Source organism: Telopea speciosissima, chromosome 4 (assembly GCF_018873765.1).
Source record: "Telopea speciosissima isolate NSW1024214 ecotype Mountain lineage chromosome 4, Tspe_v1, whole genome shotgun sequence".
Lineage (NCBI taxonomy): Eukaryota > Viridiplantae > Streptophyta > Magnoliopsida > Proteales > Proteaceae > Telopea > Telopea speciosissima.
The window spans coordinates 9165018-9188122 of NC_057919.1; the positions used below are offsets into that span (position 1 = coordinate 9165018).

The 23105-nt window shown below is 37.5% G+C and overlaps 2 protein-coding genes across 4 annotated transcripts; both read left to right on the forward strand.

Annotated features, from left to right (window-relative positions):
- The first annotated feature begins 3726 nt into the window (after nucleotides 1-3726).
- Nucleotides 3727-7314, forward strand: LOC122657620 (MDIS1-interacting receptor like kinase 2-like). Of its 2 annotated transcripts, XM_043852381.1 has the most exons (3): nucleotides 3727-4146; nucleotides 4363-6174; nucleotides 6920-7314. In XM_043852381.1, exons 1-3 carry the CDS (start codon nucleotides 3810-3812, stop codon nucleotides 7300-7302), a joined length of 2532 nt encoding a protein of 843 aa, XP_043708316.1. In that variant the 5' UTR covers nucleotides 3727-3809; the 3' UTR covers nucleotides 7303-7314. The 2 variants fall into 2 exon arrangements, with proteins under 2 accessions (XP_043708316.1, XP_043708315.1); XM_043852380.1 differs by having other exon boundaries at nucleotides 3727-6174.
- A 1908-nt stretch (nucleotides 7315-9222) lies between these two features.
- LOC122658698 (T-complex protein 1 subunit beta) lies at nucleotides 9223-22032 on the forward strand. Of its 2 annotated transcripts, none has more exons than XM_043853773.1 (12): nucleotides 9223-9249; nucleotides 9781-9874; nucleotides 9965-10021; nucleotides 10938-11003; nucleotides 11115-11226; nucleotides 11603-11731; nucleotides 13631-13702; nucleotides 16294-16409; nucleotides 18144-18220; nucleotides 19234-19719; nucleotides 20946-21261; nucleotides 21733-22032. In XM_043853773.1, exons 2-12 carry the CDS (start codon nucleotides 9869-9871, stop codon nucleotides 21877-21879), a joined length of 1584 nt encoding a protein of 527 aa, XP_043709708.1. In that variant the 5' UTR covers nucleotides 9223-9249; nucleotides 9781-9868; the 3' UTR covers nucleotides 21880-22032. The 2 variants fall into 2 exon arrangements, with proteins under 2 accessions (XP_043709708.1, XP_043709709.1); XM_043853774.1 differs by having other exon boundaries at nucleotides 9228-9249; nucleotides 9787-9874.
- The last annotated feature ends 1073 nt before the right edge of the window (nucleotides 22033-23105 follow it).

Below are 23105 nucleotides of genomic sequence, written 5' to 3' on the forward strand. Positions count from 1 at the left end.
TGTAACAATGTTGTAGTTTCATGTCTTAACTCTTATGTGATTATTATTTTCAAATATTCATCAATTGGAATAAATGATCTCAAATCACATGGTCTATTATTTCGTTCCACAGAAAATCTGTTTTTTTTTTCCTGTTTCTTTGGTAAATGTCCTTCTATGAGAGGAATGGGGTCATTTTTTTTTTTTTTTTTTGGGTTAATTATATATTATATTTATTTAAGTACGTGTTAAAATGGATAATTTAACAAAATTCTTCTTGGTAATAGAAGAAATAGTTTGTTCATCATGTGTGAGTGGAGAAGGAAAAAAATGAAAAAACAAAAGAATAGGAAACTGTCTTAACTCTTATGTGATTATTATTTTCAAATATTCATCAATTGGAATAAATGATCTCAAATCACATGGTCTGTTATTTAGTTCCGCAGAAAATCTTTTTTTTTTTTCCTGTTTCTTTGGTAAAGGTCCTTCTATGAGAGGAATGGGGTCATTTTTTTTTTTCTTTGGGTTAATTATATATTATATTTATTTAAGTACGAATTGAAAATAATAGATGATGTTAAAATGGATAATTAACAAAATTCTTCTTGGTAATAGAAGAAATAGTGTGTTCATCATGTGTGAGTGGAGAAGGAAAAAAATGAAAAAACAAAAGAATAGGAAAAAAAATACTGGTGAAGATGGGAAGTTTTTCAAAATGGGGAAGCACGGGAATATAAAGGCTTTGAAAATTGAGGTTGTCTTCATTACTGTTTCCCAAAATAGACACTACACAATCCGCATGTAAACTAGTTGTGAATCAGATAACGAAAACTGAATACAAACCAGTAAAATTAGATCGTATACAAAACGATTTTGATTTTGACTAATTCCTATTCGGTTCGATTTTGATTTCACCCTATCAAAATTTAAATCGTACCGCAGCCGAATCGAATAACCCGAACCGCACCGATTGACACCCTTATCTTGAAAGAGATCAACTACCTCCCAACAAACCAGATGCTAAGCTTCGTCGGTAAAATCCCTCTATTTTCTCTCCTATCTTCTCTCTCCACCGTTAATTTTTTTTTTTCCTATTTTTTTCTCTCTTTCCCTATTAAAATTTTTTTTTTCTAGATTATCTTACACGTAGCACAATATTGGTCCAAAATCCGAAGTTTGGATTGTGTTTGCGGCCCAAACCGCCTGGGTCTGGTTTGGTTGGGCCAGGAGCGGGCCATCAGCGTGGGGCCAAAGTCGTAAGAGAAGTGTAGAGAAGTGGTTGCGCCCTGGCGATTAGAGGGTGGCCCACGTGGCTAAGGTGCAGGCAGTGCAAGGCACAGGTCTGTGTCTCACAGGGAACGAGGTTGATGGCAATATTGGTGGGGCCCGCCACTGCTGCAGCAGTTGGAGTGAGAGCAGGGGTTGATGGCCTGCGTGGCAGCTTGTGATTGGAGCTCAAATGAGATGGGCCGAATGGAGTGGTTTTGGAGGGAACGGCTGCGCAAGCTGATAACTTCTGAGGCTTATCTATATAAGGAAGAAGGCTTATCCGTGCGAAAGGACACACAAACATTTGACAACCAGCAAACTTCTTTATTTCGTTTACTCCATTTGTTTATTGCTTTGTTTGTTGCATTTTTTTATTGGTGCTTATTATCATTTGAGATCAAAGAGAAATACGGTCACATACTAGGAGCCGCAAGAGTGAACTCATGCAGCCCACACTTGTATCTGGTATGATTGATTGATATAATTTCCATTTTGTCTCATTATTGTTTGTGTCTCAAGTTGCTTTTTGATTATTCTAAGATCTGTGGCATTTCGGGCTGTACTCCGTAATCGTTGGCTTAACCCAAAAAACCTTAGAGCTACTCAGGCAGGAGGGAAACCTACTAGTCTGGTAAGGAGTCAGATTAGGTTGTTTTCGGACTCATTTGAACCTATGCAAAGGTTCTGGCACGCCCGCATTATTCGCACTACGAGTGTAACCCCGCATGTGAGTACTTGAGAGTTTTATCACCAACAGATTGTCTTAGCCATTCTGGCAGTGACAAATATCTATAATCCACCATTGAAGAACTGATAAACATGCGTGTATACGAAGTTTGGATGGTCTTTGTCATCCATGAATATATATAGAATTACTTTTAAGTGGAATGTGAAATTCCAAAGAAAATTATGCTCTACCGTACAAGGAAGAGGAGAGGAAGAAGGTTGGGAAATTATTTAGTGGAGAAGCATTATTGAATGTAAGAAGAAGAAATCTGAAGAGACAGTTGTTTCAATGTTTAACGCGTCAGAGAAAAAATGGTCATGATTAATTGATGGTGTTAGAATTCATTAAGGTTGAACTAGTCTAGCTTTACTTGATTAGACACGGTTCAAGAAAGTCGTAAAGGGATTCACCTTCACTGTGGTTTAAGAAAAATTCGATCATTGACTTGAATTAAAATCGAAGGAAGAAACAATGCTAACCGGGTGTGTGCGAAATGACTGTGACCCCCTCATGAAAAGACGGAGAATTTCAAAGACACGACAGTCATTTCGCTCATCAATGTCTGAAGCATGCAACCAGGTAGGTTGAACTTGAACTGTTGAAAAATGAAAGAAAAAAAATTGGTCATGATACAATGATGGTATTAGAATCAGACTAAGTCATTAAGGTTGAGCTTGGACTGTTGAAGAATGGAAGAGGTGGACTCTAGCTTTTCTTGGTTAGACACGGTTCAATTAATAAGAAAGTCGAAAAGGAATTCCCTTTCACTGTGGTTTAAGGAAAACTTAGTCTATTGACTTGAATTAAAATTAAACAGAAAAAAAATGTTACCTGGGTGCGTGCGTTACGCTGTCCCTGTGCCCAAATACAGGGATGTACGAAATGACCATCGCACCCCATGAAAAGATAGAAATTCTCGAAGATACGACAGTCATTTCGCGTGCCTCATTGTCTGGAACATGCACCCAGGTTGGTAGCATTCTCTTTCCCAAAATCAAATATGCCCGATCAAGACTCAAGACACAATTGACTTGAAAAGTACTGAACAAGAAAAAGATTCCATTTGTTGGAAACAAAACACCCCTATATTTCTCAGACGTAAATTAGTCTTTGGACCACAATATTCTACGCCTTAATTTTCTCCCTTATTGTTGAAGTATTGTTGCTCTAGTTAATGATTCTGTAAGAGTGATCAGATTGGATCTAACAGCTTGGAATTCCATACCAAAAAAGAAAAAATCTCTCCTTCCTTACCCATCTTCCTAGAATTTTATTATAAATATCCTTAACCACCCCTTTCATATGCTCACAACTACCTAATAGAAACCATTGCATAAACCCCCAAAGCATGACTTGCTCTTCTCCCGTTGCCTTCATGAGAACCCCTTTCTTCTCCCTCTCACCTTTTGCTTTCTTCTTAATTGTCTTGTTACTCTGTATTTCACCTGTTAAGACTTCTACTGCTGAACAAGCAGAGGCGTTGTTGAAGTGGAAATCCAGCCTCAACAACAACCAAACCCTCCACTCTGATCTTCTACCTTCTTGGACACTCACCAATTCTTCTTCTCATTCCCATTCCCAACCTTGCAATTGGGTTGGTATTGTTTGCAATCAGCTCGGCGGTGTCTCCCACATAAAACTACGGGATATGGGTTTGCAAGGTACGCTCAAAAGCTTCGACTTTACTTCTTTCCCTGACCTTGTTCATCTCGATCTCACCAACTTTACTCTCATTGGCACCATTCCCTTTCATCAGATAAGTATACTTTCCAAACTGAGATTCCTAGCTCTGACTTACAATCAACTCTATGGTGAAATTCCATCTGAGATCACTATGCTAACAAGTCTTCAATTCTTGTATCTTGGTTCTAATCATCTCAGTGGCTCCATACCATCAGGTATAGGAAAGATGAATCATCTTATAGAACTAGATCTGGGTTACAACAATCTCAGTGGTTCAATCCCACCATCTTTGGGTGATTTGTACAATCTTAGTATTTTATCACTCTCTGTTAATGCACTTTCTGGTTCTATTCCTGTAGAAATCGAAAACTTGAAAAATCTGACTGAGTTATATATGTACAGTAATTCACTAACAGGATCCATCCCCTCCACGTTTGGGAACTTAACCAAGCTGACCATGTTATATCTGTATCAAAATAATCTTTTTGGTCATATTCCTCTGGAAATTGGAAATTTGGCATCCCTTGTAGATTTAGAACTGGCTATAAATCTCCTAACAGGATCCATCCCTTCCACGTTAGGGAATTTAACCAAGCTCAACACCTTATATTTGTATCAAAATAATCTTTCTGGTCCTATTCTTGCAGAAATTGGAAATTTGGCATCCCTTGTAAATTTAGGTTTGTCTACAAATCTCCTAACAGGTTCGATTCCACTCACTTTTGGAAACTTGACCAAGCTTACCTACTTGAGCTTGCTTGAAAATCAATTATCCGGCATCATCCCTACATCTATAGGTGATCTGAAAAATATAGTTCAACTAGAAATCGGTGACAACAATTTCTTTGGCAATTTACCGCAACAATTATGCATTGGTGGATCACTTTCATATTTCACTGCATATAACAATAATTTCACGGGTTCCATCTCGAAAGGCTTGAGAAATTGCACAAGCTTCGTGAGACTCCGACTAGAAAACAACCGGTTGAAGGGAAATATATCAGAAGTTTTTGGTTCGTTGCCACACTTGTCTTACATTGATCTGAGCAATAACAAATTCTATGGTGAGATCTCATCAAATTGGGGAAAGTGCCCAAATCTTACAAGCCTACGGATGTCAAGAAATGAGATTACTGGTAAGATACCTTCAGAGCTTGGGAAGTCATCTCTATTGCAAAGACTTGACCTTTCTTCCAACCATTTAATTGGAGAGATTCCAAAGGAATTATGGAAAATAGAGACTTTGTCAAGCCTAAATTTGAGCCATAACCAGCTTTCAGGTAGTTTGCCATTGGAAATTGGAAAGTTGTCTAACTTAGAAGATCTTGACTTGTCAGCCAACAATCTAACTGGACCTATTCCGGTGCAGCTTGGAAATTGCTTCAAAATGATTTACCTACACTTGGGTATGAACAAATTTAATGGAAGCATTCCAAAACAAATTGGTAACCTGATTTCGCTACAACGTCTAATGGATCTTAGTCATAATCAACTCCTGGGAGAGATACCATCACAAATTGGGCAATTGCATAGTTTGGAAACTTTAAATCTCTCACACAATATGCTCTCTGGACCCATTCCCTTATCACTGGAAGAGATGTTGAGTTTGACATCCATTGACATATCATATAATGAGTTGGAAGGTCCGATTCCCAAAATTAAAGCCTTCGAAGATGCTCCTAGAGAGGCTTTCACAAATAATAAAGCATTGTGTGGCAATGCTGCAAAAGGCTTGCCCTCTTGCAATTCTTCAATTATAGAAAAGAGGAATACAGGAAAAAAGAAGCACATGTTCATCAGTTATATATTACTTCCTATTTTGAGTGCAATGCTTCTATTATCTATACTTATAGGAATTGCTTGGGTTTTTCAAAGAAAATCAAAGAAAAAGATAGAAATGGGACAAACGGGAATTGATCAGGGAGATCTATTCGCAATATGTAACTATGATGGTAGAATTGTATATGAAAATATCATTGAAGCCACAGAGAACTTTGATGACAGACATTGCATTGGGAGTGGAGGATTTGGAAGTGTTTACAAAGCAACTTTATCAACTGGTCAAGTAGTAGCTGTGAAGAAGCTTCACACATTACAAGAAGATGCTGACATGGTCAACAAAATACATTTTACAAATGAAGTTCGTGCATTAACTGAAATACGACACCGAAATATTGTGAAATTTTATGGTTTCTGTTCACATGTACGACACTCATTTTTGGTTTATGAGTATTTGGAAAGGGGAAGTTTGGTGAAGATATTAGGAGATGTGGAGAGGGCAACAGAGTTAGATTGGATCAGGAGAATAAGTGTAATTAAAGGTGTGGCCAATGCACTATCTTACATGCATCATGATTGCTCACCACCAATAATTCATAGAGATATATCAAGTAGCAATATTTTGTTGGATTTGGAGTATGAGGCTCATGTGTCAGACTTCGGCATTGCAAGGCTTCTAATGCCCGATTCAAGTAATTGGACTTCTCTTGCAGGCACTTATGGCTATCTTGCTCCAGGTAATGTCTTTCTATATTTCTCAATAATGCTAACTTAATTAATAGTATTATAGTTGGATTCTTTGGTTTTCTTTATTAAGGTTACCATAATTTGTTTGATTTTGCAAATGACTTTTATTTTTATTTTGTCTGTGCCAATATTTTTATAGAGAAATTTTAGTAGTAATATGTTATAATACATTTTTTTTTGAAGAACTTTTAGTTTTTTATTTTTATTTTGGGGAAAAAGATCTCTGTCAAAGAGTCTGGTCTACGCCAGCACTCCCATGAGTCTATCTCTCTCCTCCCCATGTGAAAAGTCACCTCTATCCCCTTGTTTTAAGGAGGAGAGAGATAGACACATGGGAGTGCTAGCGTAGGCCACATTCCCATACAGAAAACTGCTTCTCTTTATTTTTTTTTGTATAAATGTTTTGCTTGAGAAATTTTGGCATTTATATGTTGTAATACCTTTTTTTTTCCAGTACAAATTTTTTTTATAGAAAATTTCTACCATTGATTTATTATAATACAATAAAAAAAAAAACTTTTGAGTGTTATTATGATATAAGATATCTCGTATTTGCTATAGCTTAGTTTCAAAGGGTTCGTCGATGTATTACAAGTCTAACAAATGTGACTCTAGTTCAATCATTTATTCCAAGTCATCAATAATTAATGTACTCTCCATAAATGTATTTTACAATTCAAATATAGTGTTTAAGCAACATCGATAGCAAAGATTGACTAACTTTATTTTTCACAGAGTTTGCTTATACAATGAGAGTGACAGAAAAGTGTGATGTGTATAGCTTTGGTGTGTTAACAATAGAAACATTAATGGGAAGGCACCCTGGTGAGCTCCTTTCATCTTTATCAGAATCATCGTTGGCATCATCATCAGCTGTGCAGACCATGATGTTGAAAGATGTTTTAGATCTACGACTTCCTCCTCCCCTACCTGAAGTTTATGGAGCGATGGTTTCTATAATGAAAATGGCATTTACATGCTTGAATGTTAATCCCCAATCTCGGCCAACCATGAAACATGTGTCTCAAGAGGTATCATCTCACAAGGCATTTTCTGTCGAGTCATTTCACACAGTAACATTAGGAAAATTCTTGCAAGGAGGAAGAGTACTCAAATAGATGCAAGCTTGTTTGCCTTGGTCCAATATGTGAATAATATATCATATATATTCTGAGTTATTTTTCTTTCAGTTTTGTCCAAATAATCTTAGAATTTTTTTTCAAGATGAAATTATGTGCAGAGTGAATTTAAGTTCTTGTTGTTTTTACATACTACTATACTAGTGATTAAAAAGTGGCAATCTCTTTTAATGTCTTTTATATCCATTCTTTTTTTTTTTTTTGCCTCTTCTCATATTGTTTATTGACTTTATTCATATCATTGAAGTCTTTCTATTTCTAGTATTTCTATTTTTGTTTGTTATTGGACTTTGGGAGTTGTCAATTGGCAAGGAGAAAAAAAAATCTTCTTTGCCATCTCCTCAATTTGGATTGAGAGTGTTGGAAAATGCAATGGCTAATGCTTTCCGAGGCTATGTCTTGGCCTCCTTTAGAATATCAGTTTGAAAATTTTGTGCTGCTAGGTAAGGTGAAATATAGAGAGTTTGATGGTAAGGATCTACATATGTTACAAGTAGGGGAACTGTATAGGTATATACTTGGCACACTAGTCTCTACACAATTTTTGTAGGAAAGGTCCAAACTTAGCCTGGTTTTTGGGCCTCTAGGCATACTTAATGCCTTGAGACTTTTTCCTAATCACTCTCTTTGCACTCCACACCCCCCCCCTCTCTTGAACAAACAATGCTAACAACAACTCATGATGGGAACTGACCTTATTTAAACAAACTATTCTAACATGTTATGATGGGAAGTGGGAGCAAAGATACGGTGAGTGCCTTACCATATAATTATCACCTCCAATTCGCGGGCACGTTCAATTTCTCCAATTCCTCTAATAGGGATTAGGGGGGAGTGGACCTCACCTTGGGCAGTGTTTTCAGGTAGGGATTAAGGTGATCATTTCCATCCCTATGTGAGGAATTAGAGGAATTGAAAAGGGCATCGAATTAGAGGAGACAACAATTCGTGCCTTACCATCCACTCAATAGTTGAAGCTACTTGGCAAGTGAAACATTTTCTAAGAATATTAGCATAAGCGTTGTGCCCAACACCATGTCTACTCTCTCTCTTCCCTTCATGGAAACGTCCCCCAATCCATCCCATCCTAGACCCCCCTTTGGTTGAGCCGCTAGCTCCTTAAAAACTAATAGCGTGCCTAAACTCCACTCTATATATAAATTTTTTTTTCTTTTCTCATCACTTATTTTGGCACTTGTTAGAATTGTAGGCCGATGATTGCTATCATATACATAATATATTATACCGATTCTACTCATTTTATGTTGGTGGAGAGTATATGACTTTTGTCTAGGTTTTGCAAATTTTTTTGACTCACCCAAATCAAAACATGATTTTCTATATATGTGTTCTACATGGTTTTACTATAAATAACAGGAATCGGCTGATTTTCATCGAAATTGGTTAACATCGATCCAATTTCCACCACTCCTAATCATTGTTTCCTGAATAATCAGATCGGCCAATTTCTAGTCAGTTTCTTTATGATCCATCTTGATTTCGACCGATTCTCAACTTAGATTTCCGATTCCTGAACCGATTCAGATCGGAATCCCTCTCTACCGATTTAGGGTCCATCATTTACAATAGCCGAATCAGAAGCGTTCGATATTACTTCGAATATTTAAACGATGTTTGGCCCGACTCTACGGATCGGAATTGCGCCATGGGGCTCATGGAAACCCACATCGTTCATCAACTATGAATCAAGACCGACGGATTGTGGTGTAGTCCATAGGGTATGATAAACCTTATGAGCATATATATCATCAATATTATCCATCACCTTATGTCCGTGACAGAAAACACTTGCGGAGCCATTTGTGGAAAAAAAAAAAGAAAAATTCAAAACCCTAGCAACCGTGCTGGTCGTCACCTTCGAGCTTCGACTTGCAACTTCGTCTCGCCTTCTTTCTGTGAACTCAGATAATGTTGAGGGTTGCACCGAGTTGCTTTTGGCTTTCAGAGGTCACTGCATCTCAATCTCTATAGTTGAACCTCCATGACTCCCTCTTGATTAGTTTGTCCCTCTTTTAAGAATTTAGAGTATTTTGGGTTTGGCTCTTGCCTCGCCTTACAGCTAAGATAAAGAGAAAATATAGGTCGATTCATTTCTGCTTTCCTCTGCAAACTTTCTGGATCAGTTATCTCTCTCAGGTGTTTCTCTTACTAAATGTGGCTTGTAGATCTTGTTATCCCGATTGCAATGGTATAGTTATTAGTTATCTTCATTTCTTCGTGATCTCTGTAGTGTTTCAGTACTTATTGATAGAAAAGAGGGCGGGTGATCCATATATAAGTTCAGTAATGTTATCTAACTGGCTTGCATTTGGTGAACCTTGATACCTCGGGAATTCTTAGTACTGGCGTGTTACTTTTTGGAATTCCAGAATTCATTGCATGCCTGTGTTTGAATGTACAGCTCTTGACTTATTGGTATCTTGTTGTATGTATTATCTTCAGATTATTCAGTTAAAGGTGGGGTCTCCTTATCGGGGATAATTTTAGCTGTTGCGTTCAGGCTAACTCTGTTTCCTTCTTTGTCATGGCGGTATGTTTCAGCTTGATAATTGTCTTGCTGTAGTTTGAGGATTTCCTTACAATGTTCAATTGAATTGATTTACTCTGGTGGCTGGTGCAGATCGACAGGCTGTTTAAAGATGAAGCTACTGAAGAGAAAGGGGAGCGTGCCAGAATGGTAAGCTTCCTACACCCATTATTAATTTTGTATTTTTACAAAATGCTCTACATTTATGGGCACAAAGATCTTACGTGGGCTAATATGCTTTCCTCTTATATGTTTGTCCTTAAATTTAATCCCCTTATTTGCCTTTTTCCGATTCAGTTTATGCTTGATATTTTTATTTTGCTTATTTACTTGATAGTGTTATGTGTAATGGCATGGGCCTATTACTTCTTTAGCTGACACCTGTTACTCCCGGAATGCAGTGAGATGAATTCAATGATTAATTGGTTTGATGGAACTCTCATATCCCTATCTCTTCTATTATAAAGAAGGGAATCATTTTACACCCAATGATACTTACCCTCTATGCTCAAGTAAACCCTTTTTTTCAAGGATATCAAATATTTTTTTAGCAGAATTCTCATTGGTTACTGCATGTTCAGATTTTTTCCCCCTTCCAATATATCAAACCCTTGGGTTTAGGAAACTTCATAAACAGTTTCTCACATCTTTCTATTTCTGCCTTTTCTCTCCATGTGTGTGTGTTTGTGTGCATGTTTCTTCTTTGTGAGATGTCAATGCTTCTTATTAGAAGAGGAATAGATCCTTATGCATATGCTATCCAATGCTTTGGCTGTGCTGAGATGCTTCTGCTTTTGCTAAAATGTTCTTAATTTGAGCTTTTTTAGTCCTCTAATTAAGTGTTTGTTGCGGTATAATGGATGAAATCATTTCTGGTGATCTTTTAATATAAGAGCCATGAGGCGTTTCTGTATTCTTTAATACTAAGGAAGTTGCTTTGCTGTTCAAACTTCAAATATAAGTAGGATCCTCAATGCATTAGACATGGAGACTTGTGTTCTCATCTAATTTCAAGGTTTGTTCTTGCTTTTGCATCACGATTTATCACTTCATGTTTTTGATGTAGGCATCTTTTGTTGGTGCTATGGCAATTGCTGATGTTGTGAAGACCACTTTGGGGCCTAAAGGGATGGTAGAATTTCTCTTGCCCTCTTTTCTTTTTTCAGTTTAAATATGTATTGATGTTGAGATTCTGTTTATGCTATGATCAACATTACTTCTTGATAATATGTTTTCTGCGAAGGATAAAATCCTACAATCAACAGGCCGGGGCCGCAGCGTGACTGTTACTAATGATGGTGCAACCATTCTGAAGTCCCTTCATATTGACAACCCAGCTGCCAAAGTGCTTATTGGTATCCTTTTCTGCTTAACATTTAACTTGTTCCATCAACTATTCCTTTCAGATTCAGGCCCTGATTTTCCTCCAATACTAAACCTAGATATGTTGTTCTGGGGGCTGAAAGTTGTATGAATTTTAATGTTTCTGCCCCTTGTTTATTAGGTTGCGTTAATGTTTCTTGTGTGGATTATAAGTAGTTTGACTGCTATTCAGTTGACTAGTCTGTGCCTGGTGAAAAGACTCTCTGTGAGACAATGGTTTTTGGGGAATTTGATTTCAAGAGTGATCATTCGGCGATCTTTAAAAAATGATCAAAATACTCCAAATTTAGAAGTATTAAATGCTCTTGTATGGTGTCATTGATGATACTCCTTAATTAAGGTTGCTAGATATCTCAAAAGTTCAGGATGATGAAGTTGGTGATGGGACAACATCTGTCGTCGTTTTAGCTGGAGAGCTTCTAAGGGAGGCAGAAAAGTTGGTTGCTGTAAAGATCCATCCAATGACAATAATTTCAGGTTTCTTTTGTCTCTCCCTAACCCACTACTTTGCATTCCAACTTCCCGTTTTTGATGAATGGATTGTGTTATCTTCCTGAATTGATACATTATTTAGGTTTCTGGATCAGATTTTGAAGTTGTTTCGTTTAGGCTCCGTGTTTCAATGTAAAATATTACATATAAGACATTTAACTAGGAAACTTTACATGGAAAAAGTTTTCCGATGTTTGCGTCACTGTAAGATTTTCCAATGATTGTTTGCCATTTATTTTACATAGCAAAATCATTTGAAATAATTATATAAAATGTCATTATCACCAATTTTGAATTATGCGACCCTATCATATGGTTGGGAGAACTGAGAACCATGTGGGTGGGCCGGTGGGTCCAATTAATAGTTGTCAAGGTGTCGACTAGGCGTCCAGGCGGATTTTTTGGGGTCTAGACAATTGTCGCCTTAGTGGTACCAGGTTTGACCCTTATTTATGCTAAATATCATTTAAGTAATTGTTTAAGTAAGATATTATTCATAAAGAAGCAAATAGCCCCCTATTTGAATCCAATAAAAATAGTTAAAAAAATAAAATTCCAAAAAGGATAAAATGTCAACCCCTAGTTCAAAAACAAAAATTGGATTTCCGGCGGTATGTGAAATTTTCAACTTTCTTATGTTTTTTTTTTTTTCAAATCTAAAAATTCCATAAATCTTAATTTGGTAAAAACATTTGTTTTGTTATCTAAAAAAATATTTTCATTCAGAGCCAATTTTGACAGCATTCGCGTACAGTCGATCACACAGCACTCCGAACGCACTTCTCCACTTTACCCATCCCACTGTAATTCTCTATGACACTACATCCTCTGTCACCTTCTTTGCTTATGATTGGCTCCAAATATCTAAAATAATCACTTTGCGGTGTCTTTCTCTCTCTCTCATCAATTTTCACCATTTCATTATCTGTCTTAGTGTTGCTAAAGTTAATGTATGTGTACTTTATCTTAATGATTAATTACATGGATTTAGCATGGGTTGGGGGGGGGGGGGAATGAGAGGAAGGAGGATTTGTTAGCTCTTTTTGTCTGATATTTAAAATGGAAGAGCTAGAATCACTGTCATCAAAATATTGTGATTTTCGCCGCCATTTAAATCCTTTTGATTTAGAATTTCAATTGTTCAAGTTAAACATTAACCTTAGATTTTGAGTTTCATGTTGCGTTTTTGCTTAATTTTAAACACATTATTGTCAGTGTCTGCAGTTGATTATATACATTCTCTGGTGTAGTATTTCACATTAAAGGCAGACTCTTTTTTTTTTTAATTTGTAATGCATTATACATGATTCGCTCAGTATTTTCAATGATGTTCAAACAAAAAAAGGGGAAAATAAAGGTTATAGTCAAGGGTGCAGCATGTTAGGTATGGTGGCTGAGCCTTGGATGAACGTCAGATTAATTTGTTGGACATTGTCTGCATCTCTTCTTGAAATCTTAATCCTCTAGTTCAGTGTCTCAGTATTCTTTTGTTATTAGAATATATGTATGTCTTTATATAGAATTGAGTAGCAAAACATGATTCATCTAGCTGTCAACATTTAGTTGGGATAAAGGTGAGTTGCGTTAGAGGGTGGACCTTGGCGCAACGATAAGGTTTCTCCATTGCGACCTAGTGGTCACGGGTTTGAGTCGGGAAACAGCCTCTCCACGAATCAGGGTGAAGGCTGCGTAGATTATGAACCTCCCTAGACCTTGCAGAGGCGGGGAGCCTCATGCACTGGGTACACCTTTTTTTAAAGTTGAGTTGCATTAACTATTGGAAGCAATGCAGCTTTCTGCACTTCATTTTTTGTTTCAGAAAACGGTAGTGGAAGTATACTTTTTGTTTGGATTCATTCTGAATGTTTTTGTTTGACCTACTAGGTTATAGGATGGCTGCTGAATGCGCACGCGATGCTTTGTTGAAGAAGGTCATGGATAATAAAGAGGATGCAGGTAATGGCTGTTAGGCCACATGTGGAATATCATGCCCCAATGTTTTATTTCAACCACCGTTTCCTTTGCTACCATTTAATTTTATTTATCCGTTTGTTCTCGGATGTTGTATTCTTTTTGAGTATTACAGAAATGTCTAGTGCACATTGTACTTGGAGCTCTTATTTTCATGAAAATTTTTTCTGTAGGGGCTGATCTATGATGTGGTAGTTTCAGGGAATTGGAAGTCTTAGGCTGTGTTATACTTTATAAATTGGTGGCTTTAGCTTTGATGGAAGTTCCTCACCAATCTAGATTGTATATATTTTTGTTTTGATTTCCAAATTTTCTGCCAAGATTTCAGTACCGGTCCCTGAACTGGTAAACAGGGCTCCCTAATTTTCTGTTTAAGTTTTACCGTCTTCTTTGGAAATTTGGGTAAATTTTCACTTGAAACCCCTGAAATCTCCCATTGGTCAGCTGTACAATCCAACAATCAAATTTAAAATATAGGTATCTGGTATCATCTCGGAAGGATGATTTAAGAGACGTATTGTATTGTATAGGAAAGGTGCAACACATATGGAAATAGTTAACAAACGTATGAAGTGTTTAGGACATATACAAAATATAGTTTTGAAGCACAAAACACTATAAATAAGTAATATGTAAAATATATTATGTATAAAAGCGAGAACAAATTTTGATGAGACAAGTGCTTTCAATTCATTATGTATAAAGGATGAGGTTTCTTACATTTACTAATACCTATCGTTGGTACCTTAAAGATACAATACTTATTGGTTAGTATCAATGGATATGGTAGGATACTTAAAACCGTATGCAGCACTATGGGTTTGATGCTTCACTCAGGTGGAGCGATTTCCAGTTGGGATGGACAGGGGTGTAGGCCGTCGGTAATTATCAAGAAGGTAGGTTTATAACAGGACAAATTTGAGAAAGAATCAGAGGAGATTGGAAGAGATGTAGAAAGAAGAGATACTTTACCTAGCCTTCCTCATACAGAGCTCTTGCTGTCGAAACATAATTTCTGAACAGTTCATCAGGAAACCACATGTTGGGTTTACAGTATATATGAATAGATTCTAAATGAAAAAAAAATGACATAATTGGTTTAAGCAACTCAGGACAAACACTATAATTGAAAAACCTGAATGGAAACTCCTAATACTGAAGAATGATTATGAAAGTACCTGTGTAGGCTCAAAATACCTCAAAGAAAACTAATTTTCGATTAAACTCTCTTTCCTCCACTTATTGACCTACAATAATCCAGATATCGCCTTTACTCCACCTTAAATTTAGGTTTCCAGGGCTGCTTCAGTAACTCACTTCTGAAGTGCTGTGAAGTATCGGTATCGGCTATTGTATTGAAAAGGTGATTTTAAGAGACGTATCATATCGTATCGAATGGATGCAAGATACGCTAAAGATACAATGATAATGCTTAAGATACACGTGAAATATAATTTTGAAGCATAAAACACTATAAATAAGTACTATGTAAAATATATCATGTATAACTAGGAGAACAAAGTACGACGAAACAAGTGCATTCAATTGATTATGTATAAAAGATGATGTTTTCAACACATACTAAAACAAAAAAATTGTCTTTTTCAGTTTTTTGGGGAAGATTTAGGTTTTTGATGCATTCATCATTGCCTAAAAAAACTTAGTTTGATGCAATCATTCAGGTTTTTTTTAACTAATCTAGTGATCCATTACAAAAAAATGCCACTAAAAATCAATATTCGGGCAAAAAAAGTCAAAGTTTTGATAGAAAAATGTCCTAGCGCAAATCTGGTTTCAATCCTTGATTGCAGGTTGTTTATTCACCAAAATCTACATTACTAAAGTCGCTTTTTCCAGGAGAAGCAAGGAATCAAGTTGATTTTGTCAAAACAAAATTGATTAGAATGCCTTACAGGAGCTCTTGGTAAGTGTTTTACAGTGTTATATAGTTTATAAGAGATGTATCGAGCATTTCAATAAGTTTCAACTATATGGGGTCACGTATTGACCCCAAGGAACGAGAACTCGTCTCGAGTACAGGTTTCGACCTGCCAAATTTTCGAGTTGGGATAATTTTTTTTTCCAACTCGAAGGCTGGTTTCAGTGGGTTTTAGACCTAGTTTGGGTCTGAAACTTGGTACTCAGCCTATTTTAGGCCATTTAAACACAATGCCACTATCAAATTTTGCAAAAACAAAGTCCAAATAGGAGTTTCACTTTGGACCCTAGGGTGGTAGGCAACGACGTACTAAAATACCCTACTATTACACATAATTTAGTAATAGAAAGCAATCAAAGCATTCAATTAATGTAAATCAACTTAAATAAGCATAAGAAATGTTAAAGTGTACAATACATCAATCTGTTTAACATATTACATCTATGATCTATCATCGCATAAAATGTGATGCATTCACTCATTCAAAATGAGTTCCCATGTCTGGCACCGAAATGGGCACTGAAATGGAATTTACAACTAAGATTTTCTTAGATTCTGGTGCTACCTTCTTGATGGTTGGATTTTTATAGAATGTCTTGATATTTCTAATGCGTGATATTGCCCTTTTGTAATGCAGAGAAATTTAAATCGGATTTGATGAAGATTGCAATGACGACTTTGAGTTCAAAAATTCTCTCTCAGGACAAGGAACACTTCGCAAAACTTGCTGTGGATGCTGTTATGAGGCTTAAGGTAGAAACTACCTTTCTGTATTCCAAATTATGTGCTCAACACAGATGTTCGGATCCTTCTGAATCTGGCTACAAGCCAGACCTAGTTGTCTCTAGTTTGGCCTATTTATGCCCCCCCCCCCCATTTTCCTTTTAATGTTCTGTTAATATATTCAAAAGTGGTTGAGACCCACGAGGGGTACTGTGAAAAGTACTTTGAAGACAATAGAATTGGCTCCTTTACTTGACTCTTTTAACTAACGGGAAGGTGGTAGATGCATGAACCTATTGTTAAGTGTCGCAACAAGTCCTACTTAATACCTACCACTTTGCAATACACCTGGCCCTCAAATCTGGTGCCCAAATGGACCCCGCTACCCCCGATGCACATATAAAATTTCTGCCCATTACAGATTCTATACATGCTGTAAGAGGTCAGAATATGGTTAGAAAGTCAAAAGATGAGCCGAAATTACGAGCCATCCAAAATACGCAGGAATAAGTGAATACAGGTTGAACTTATGACTTTGATTACAAAATTTGACGTGGCTATCCATACAGTTGGAAGTTCCCATATCATCACCCACATGGCCAAAACCAATTGAGACATGTTGTTAAGCATGGAAACACGTGTGTGCTGCCACATTTTTTCCGAATGGAACTAAAGGAATGATTGTAGTTGACATGGAACCGATCATAAGTTCCAGGTGGCAGATCAAGTGTGGTTAAAGTTGCCTAAGTAGGGGTTAAAGAGTACCAACCTCCCCAGTGCTGGAAGGAGAAGTGTTATAAGCTTTGAATGGAATCCCGGTAAACGACGACAATAACTCTTACTGTCCTAAGGTAGCGAATTCCTTGTCGCTTAAGTAGCGACCAGCTCGGAAGGTGTAACGACTGCCTCGGTGTCTTCGATATGGACCCGGTGAAATTGAATTTTCCATAAAGATGCGGAGTACCAACGACTAGACAGTAAGGCCCCATGCACCTTGACTATAGCTTGCTTAAAGCACTAATCCATGCACTTCCAACCAGATTTCTTCTTCAGATTCCCCTCAAAGGAAGATTGAAAAGTCGCTAAAGGCGTAACACAAGATGCAGTTCCTGCGTGAGGGTTTCTTACTCTAGATGTACTCGGAAAAAAAATTCATGTAATAATAAGATTGAAGAAGAATGCTGACTTAAAGGGTATGATCCTTTTTGCTGGAATTAAATCAGAATTTAGCCGTGAACCTGCCCCATCAATTCATTGAATCGAAAACCTACTTGTCCTGCGTCAGTGCACTTGCGACATTGGTGTTACCTCAGAATTAAGCTTCTGTTTGTGTTTGAAGTTTGAACAGCAAGCTTACATTGCCTTAGTTGAAATGTCTTTTAGGATCCTATCCTTGCTTTGTCCTCCTTTCTCTTCTGGATTTCAGATCAGTCTTGTCCAGCTGACTTCTTGTTTCTCTCTCGTCTGTAGCGCCACTCGATATATATTATTAAAAAGGTGCCAAAATGTTTCACAGAGAGTGTCTATCTACCAATATACACTTGCTTGTTTGATTTCTTTTTTGGTTGCTCTTGGATGAGAATGAACCCTGGACCAAGTGGTTACCTGGTCATTGCTCTTGTACTCTCTTGCCCCTGTGGTGGTAGGTTGCTCTGGTATTTGCTTGAATGGCTCACATGGGGGCTTAGTGATTCTTGTTTGGTATTCTTATGCTTGGTTTTTGAGTCATATTTTTTGTTGATTAATTCTGTTCTGATATTGCAGGGCAGTACAAACTTAGAGTCCATCCAAATCATTAAGAAGCCAGGAGGATCTTTAAGGGATTCATTTCTAGATGAAGGGTAGGTTATCAACTTGAAATTTTCAAAGATTTGGATTATACCCATGAAATTTCTTGGTGTCCCATGTTATCTCTTCTTTATGTGTAGTATTACTTTACATTGTCTGGTCAGTTGTCACAATGAATACTGACTTGTAGTTTCATTTTGTTGTAATGCCTGATTGTGTTGTCAAGGTGGCGATGTGGTGCCAAGGCAAGAAAATGAATTTTACTTGCTATAGTGCATGTACACCCAACCTCTACTACTTATGAGCCAAATGAGAAGTGAAAAGACTTGCTAGTTAATATCCATAGAGCATCTTTGTCATCTGTGCATATGTAGGTTATTTTTGTCATCTTGGCGTCGAGTTTGTATTTCCAGTCTTATGCTTGAGACTTATTTTCTTGGGTATAGCACTATGTCATTGCCCTTGGGGGGGAGTGTTGTTAATCTTTTACATTTGGTTGAGTTCTTATGTGATGAAAATTCAAGGTAATTTCTGTAGTCTGGGTTGCCTGTGATTGTATGTTTTGAAATGTTAACAGAGCGTTCAAGTCTTCATTAAAGTGGGATGATGCTTCCAGAGGAAATAAGAAAGCTATGTTCCTGTTGGACAAACTATAGGCATACAACCTTCTTGGTGTAGGCCAAGATAAGATTTCTAGAAGACACTCAACAGATTTCTTAAGTAATCCCTCGAAAAGTTTATTGCACAAATCTTTTCAGCCTTAATTTCTGAAGTCTTAATGAATGTATGCAGCAAAACAGTGGATCATTATCTTGAAACCCTCCCTCCAAACTCGCCCCCGGGCCGAGGGTGGGCAGGGCATTTCTGGAATTTTGAAGAGGCTCAGCAGTTTTTTGCTGTATACCAATTCTATGCTGGAGATTCTGTGTGTGTGTGTGAATTGTTATTTTTCCTCAACATTGGGGTGAATAGGAGAATTTTGCCATCTATGCTTAATTATCATCGTCCTATTTTCTTTGTTCCTACTACAATGTATTTTTGGTCATTCTTAGTTTTTCTTGTGTAGGTTTATTCTTGACAAGAAAATAGGCATTGGCCAACCAAAACGTATAGAAAATGCAAAGATTTTGGTTGCAAACACTGCAATGGACACTGATAAAGTGAAGATCTATGGAGCACGTGTACGTGTTGATTCAATGTCAAGGGTTGCTGAGATTGAAGGGGCTGAAAAGGAGAAAATGAGAGAGAAGGTGCAAAAGATTATAGCTCATGGGATTAACTGCTTTGTGAATAGACAGCTGATTTACAACTTCCCAGAGGAACTCTTTGCAGATGCTGGAATCCTTGCAATTGAGCATGCTGATTTTGATGGGATAGAGCGTTTGGCTTTGGTAACTGGTGGTGAAATTGCTTCAACTTTTGACAATCCAGAGTCGGTTAAACTTGGGCATTGCAAGCTTATTGAAGAAATCATGATTGGTGAAGACAGGTTGATTCACTTCTCTGGGGTTGAGATGGGCCAAGCGTGTACCATAGTATTAAGAGGTGCTAGGTGTGATTTCTGACTTCTACTTCTTTTCTTTTTTTGGAATTTTTCCCATTAATTTTGATTCTTAGCCTCTTGTTCAACCTGTTGGATACATTTTTGGATTGTATTTTTACTGTGACATTGTCTGTTATCTGATAATTATTTTCTAGAGCATCTGGTCAGCCAAATATTGATCAATATTTGGCTTTGGAGAATTGACATGCCATACAAAGTATTGTGGCACTTAAAAATCCAGACTTCAGTCTGGATATGAGGAACACTGACAATTACTTTCTAGAGCATCTGGTCGGCCAAATATCAATGTTAGGCTTTGTAGAACTGTCGTGCCATACAAAGGATTGTGGCACTTGAAAATTCAGACTTCTGGGTGTATCTTAGTGTGTTCCTTGATCCTAATTTTGAGACTTGGTTATTCTGAGGGTAACCTGCGAATGACATGGAGAATACAGGGCTTTATGATCACTTGGTTATTCTGAGGGTAACCTGCGAATGACACGGAGAATACAGGGCTTTATGATCTAGGGAATGCTAGGCAGATAAGAAAGTATAATGTGTGTTTGTGTCCCACGGAAAATAGAGGATATTCAGGATTACATCTTTTATTTGGATAATATGGGTTCATTGAGGGAACAGAAGTGTTGGTGTTTGGTACAGATACAAGAATGTTGAAAAAATTGACCTGGTCATGCTGGGGAAGTAGAATCATCTCCTAATGGCTGTCTCCAAGAAGTAATTAATCTTTAGTTGTACAAATTGAGACATAATTGCGAATGCTGAAGGAAATAAGTTGGCAGAAAATCTTCTGTCAGGTTCTTAGAGATTGTACAGATAGGTAGTTTTTTATTGATAGTTCATCCTAGTGCGGCAGCATCTACCATATGTCGTACTGCTGTGCATGATTCCATTTTTTTACTGCAATGCTTAGGCAGTTTCTTATCAGCACTTGATGATAGTGCCTATCATATAGTGCGCTGCAAGGCATGGTTCTAAATGCTGATTGGAGCATCCATCTATTCTTCTTCTTCCCCATTTTTGTATGACTGTTTCAACTGAGGACTGGTTAGCCATTTTCTTTGATCTTTACCTGTTGGTTTGTGTTTGATTGTTTTTGCAGATGTAGCATTTATGATTTAAGTCTTCTTCAACAGTTGAAAATTCTGAGTTGGTGGTGGTTGTGTGTTTAATGGAGCTGTCAGATGGTAGTATTGATGGTCCTTTTATTTTTGCAGTTTTCACGTGCTCGATGAGGCTGAAAGATCTCTGCACGATGCCTTGTGTGTGCTGTCACAAACAGTCACTGATAGCAGGGTTTTGCTCGGAGGTGGGTGGCCTGAGATGTTGATGGCAAAGGAAGTGGATGAGTTGGCACGCAAGACTCCTGGTAAGAGGTCTCATGCTATAGAGGCTTTTTCCCGGGCCCTCCAGGCCATTCCTACAATCATTGCAGACAACGCAGGTTTGGATAGTGCAGAGTTGATTGCTCAACTCCGTGCAGAGCATCACAAGGAGGGGAGCACCGCTGGCATTGATGTGATCTCTGGAGCTGTAAGTCTTCTTATATTAGCAATGGAAGGAATAACACAAGAGACCTAAAAGTACAGATCTAGAACTGATAACTGTAACTATGCCTTATGATCTAAAGAGTAACTGTGACATACTCTGCTGTCAGTGCTGTGTTGGTGATCTTGTAGGCCAACTATCACTATTTCCCCTGGAGCTGATCATCCCACTAATTTTTAACTATTGCACTTCTTTTGGAAGTTGGCATTTTAAGTATACCATGGACAAAACGGGCTGGTATCCTAGCTTTCATGTTCTATGGAGATTCAGTTTTATGAGACCTTATTTACACAGCAATCTCCCCCCCCCCCCCCTCGTCTTTTTTTTTTGGGATAACACAGCAGTCCCTTTCTAGGTTTTATAGGCTGGTATTAAGGTTTTCTCATTCGATCTTCAGCTATATTGCTTGTATGTTGTGATTTTGGCTGTTTTGTGACAGTGACTGGTTTTCTATAGGTGGGAGACATGGAGAAGCTCGGGATATCAGAGGCATTTAAAGTGAAACAAGCTGTACTGCTCTCTGCAACAGAAGCTGCCGAGATGATACTCAGAGTTGATGAGATTATTACTTGTGCCCCTCGGAGAAGAGAGGATCATATGTAATGGTGGGGAGCGATTTTGTTGAAATCTAATGTAAGAACCTGTTTGCTAGAATGAATTGCTTACAAAAGTGATTTTGAATTGAAGAGGATTAGTGGTCATTTAGTTACTTGGATCATGTCAAGGAAAGAGTAGCTTTCATGTTTTGGTTTGAGGGTTGGTTCTGTGTTGGTAACTAGGGGCAGTTCCCCTTGGAAATGATGGTCCAACTGCGTAAAGAATTTTGAGATTATACAAATGAAGAAAGTTTTTCTTCACCCATGCCGAAGTGTCCACTGACAAAATCAATGTGGACCTCAGCCTATCCACCACAAACAGTTCTCAAAATATTGTTTTAAATTTATTTGAAAGCGTATCAAATACTGCTTTATAGTTCTCCATGGATATCAAATCTTTAATTATCCCCCATTACTGATCCCTCTATTATCTTCTATTTCTTCTAAGTTGTATGCTGGTCTCACAGACTTGTGTATCACGAATTACATTTTGATTGCCTTTGTGGGGTACCTACAATCCTGTTACTAAGAAAGGCAGGTTGGTCATGTGTCATTTCTCAAAGTCAGTTTATAATTGTTAGCATTGATTTATGTTAGGCATGAAGTGGGATCGAGGTCGAAGTCAGGGGACTTTCTAAGGGATCAAAGGTGCAGTGTTGCTGGGTTGCACGCCCATAAAAGTTTGGTTAAGATCTGATCAATTCACCTGCCTGCTTCCAAAGTCTGATGAGGTGGTATGACCGTGGGACTGTTGACATGTTATTTCATATTGACTGCTTTATTAAGGAATGTGATGTATTTGTACTTAAGAAACAATTGGGATTGGTTGTTCATTTAGTTCAATATTTCACTAGGAGAGCTAGGGGTGAGAGTTTGTCTACTTGTCAATTGGGTAGGACGGATGAGGCATCTTGTTGATTGTCTACTCGTCAACTTTATGGTTCATTTCAACTACCACATGTAATAATGACGTATCATGAATGCTTTGATTCATTTCTACTATATATGATAATAATTATCTATCATGCATGGAGCATGCTGAATGTGGGGTATAAAAAAGGGAATGTGGGTTTTAAAAAAGAGAAAATCTTGTTGTAATTAAATTGCTAAAGAGAAGTTGTAATGGTATTTTTGTCTTTTTAGTATTACATGGTTCTTCTTTCAACTAATGTAAAATCCTACTTTTGCCACTAGAGTGCATGCGCAACATGCCCCTAAGAGGTCAAGAGATCG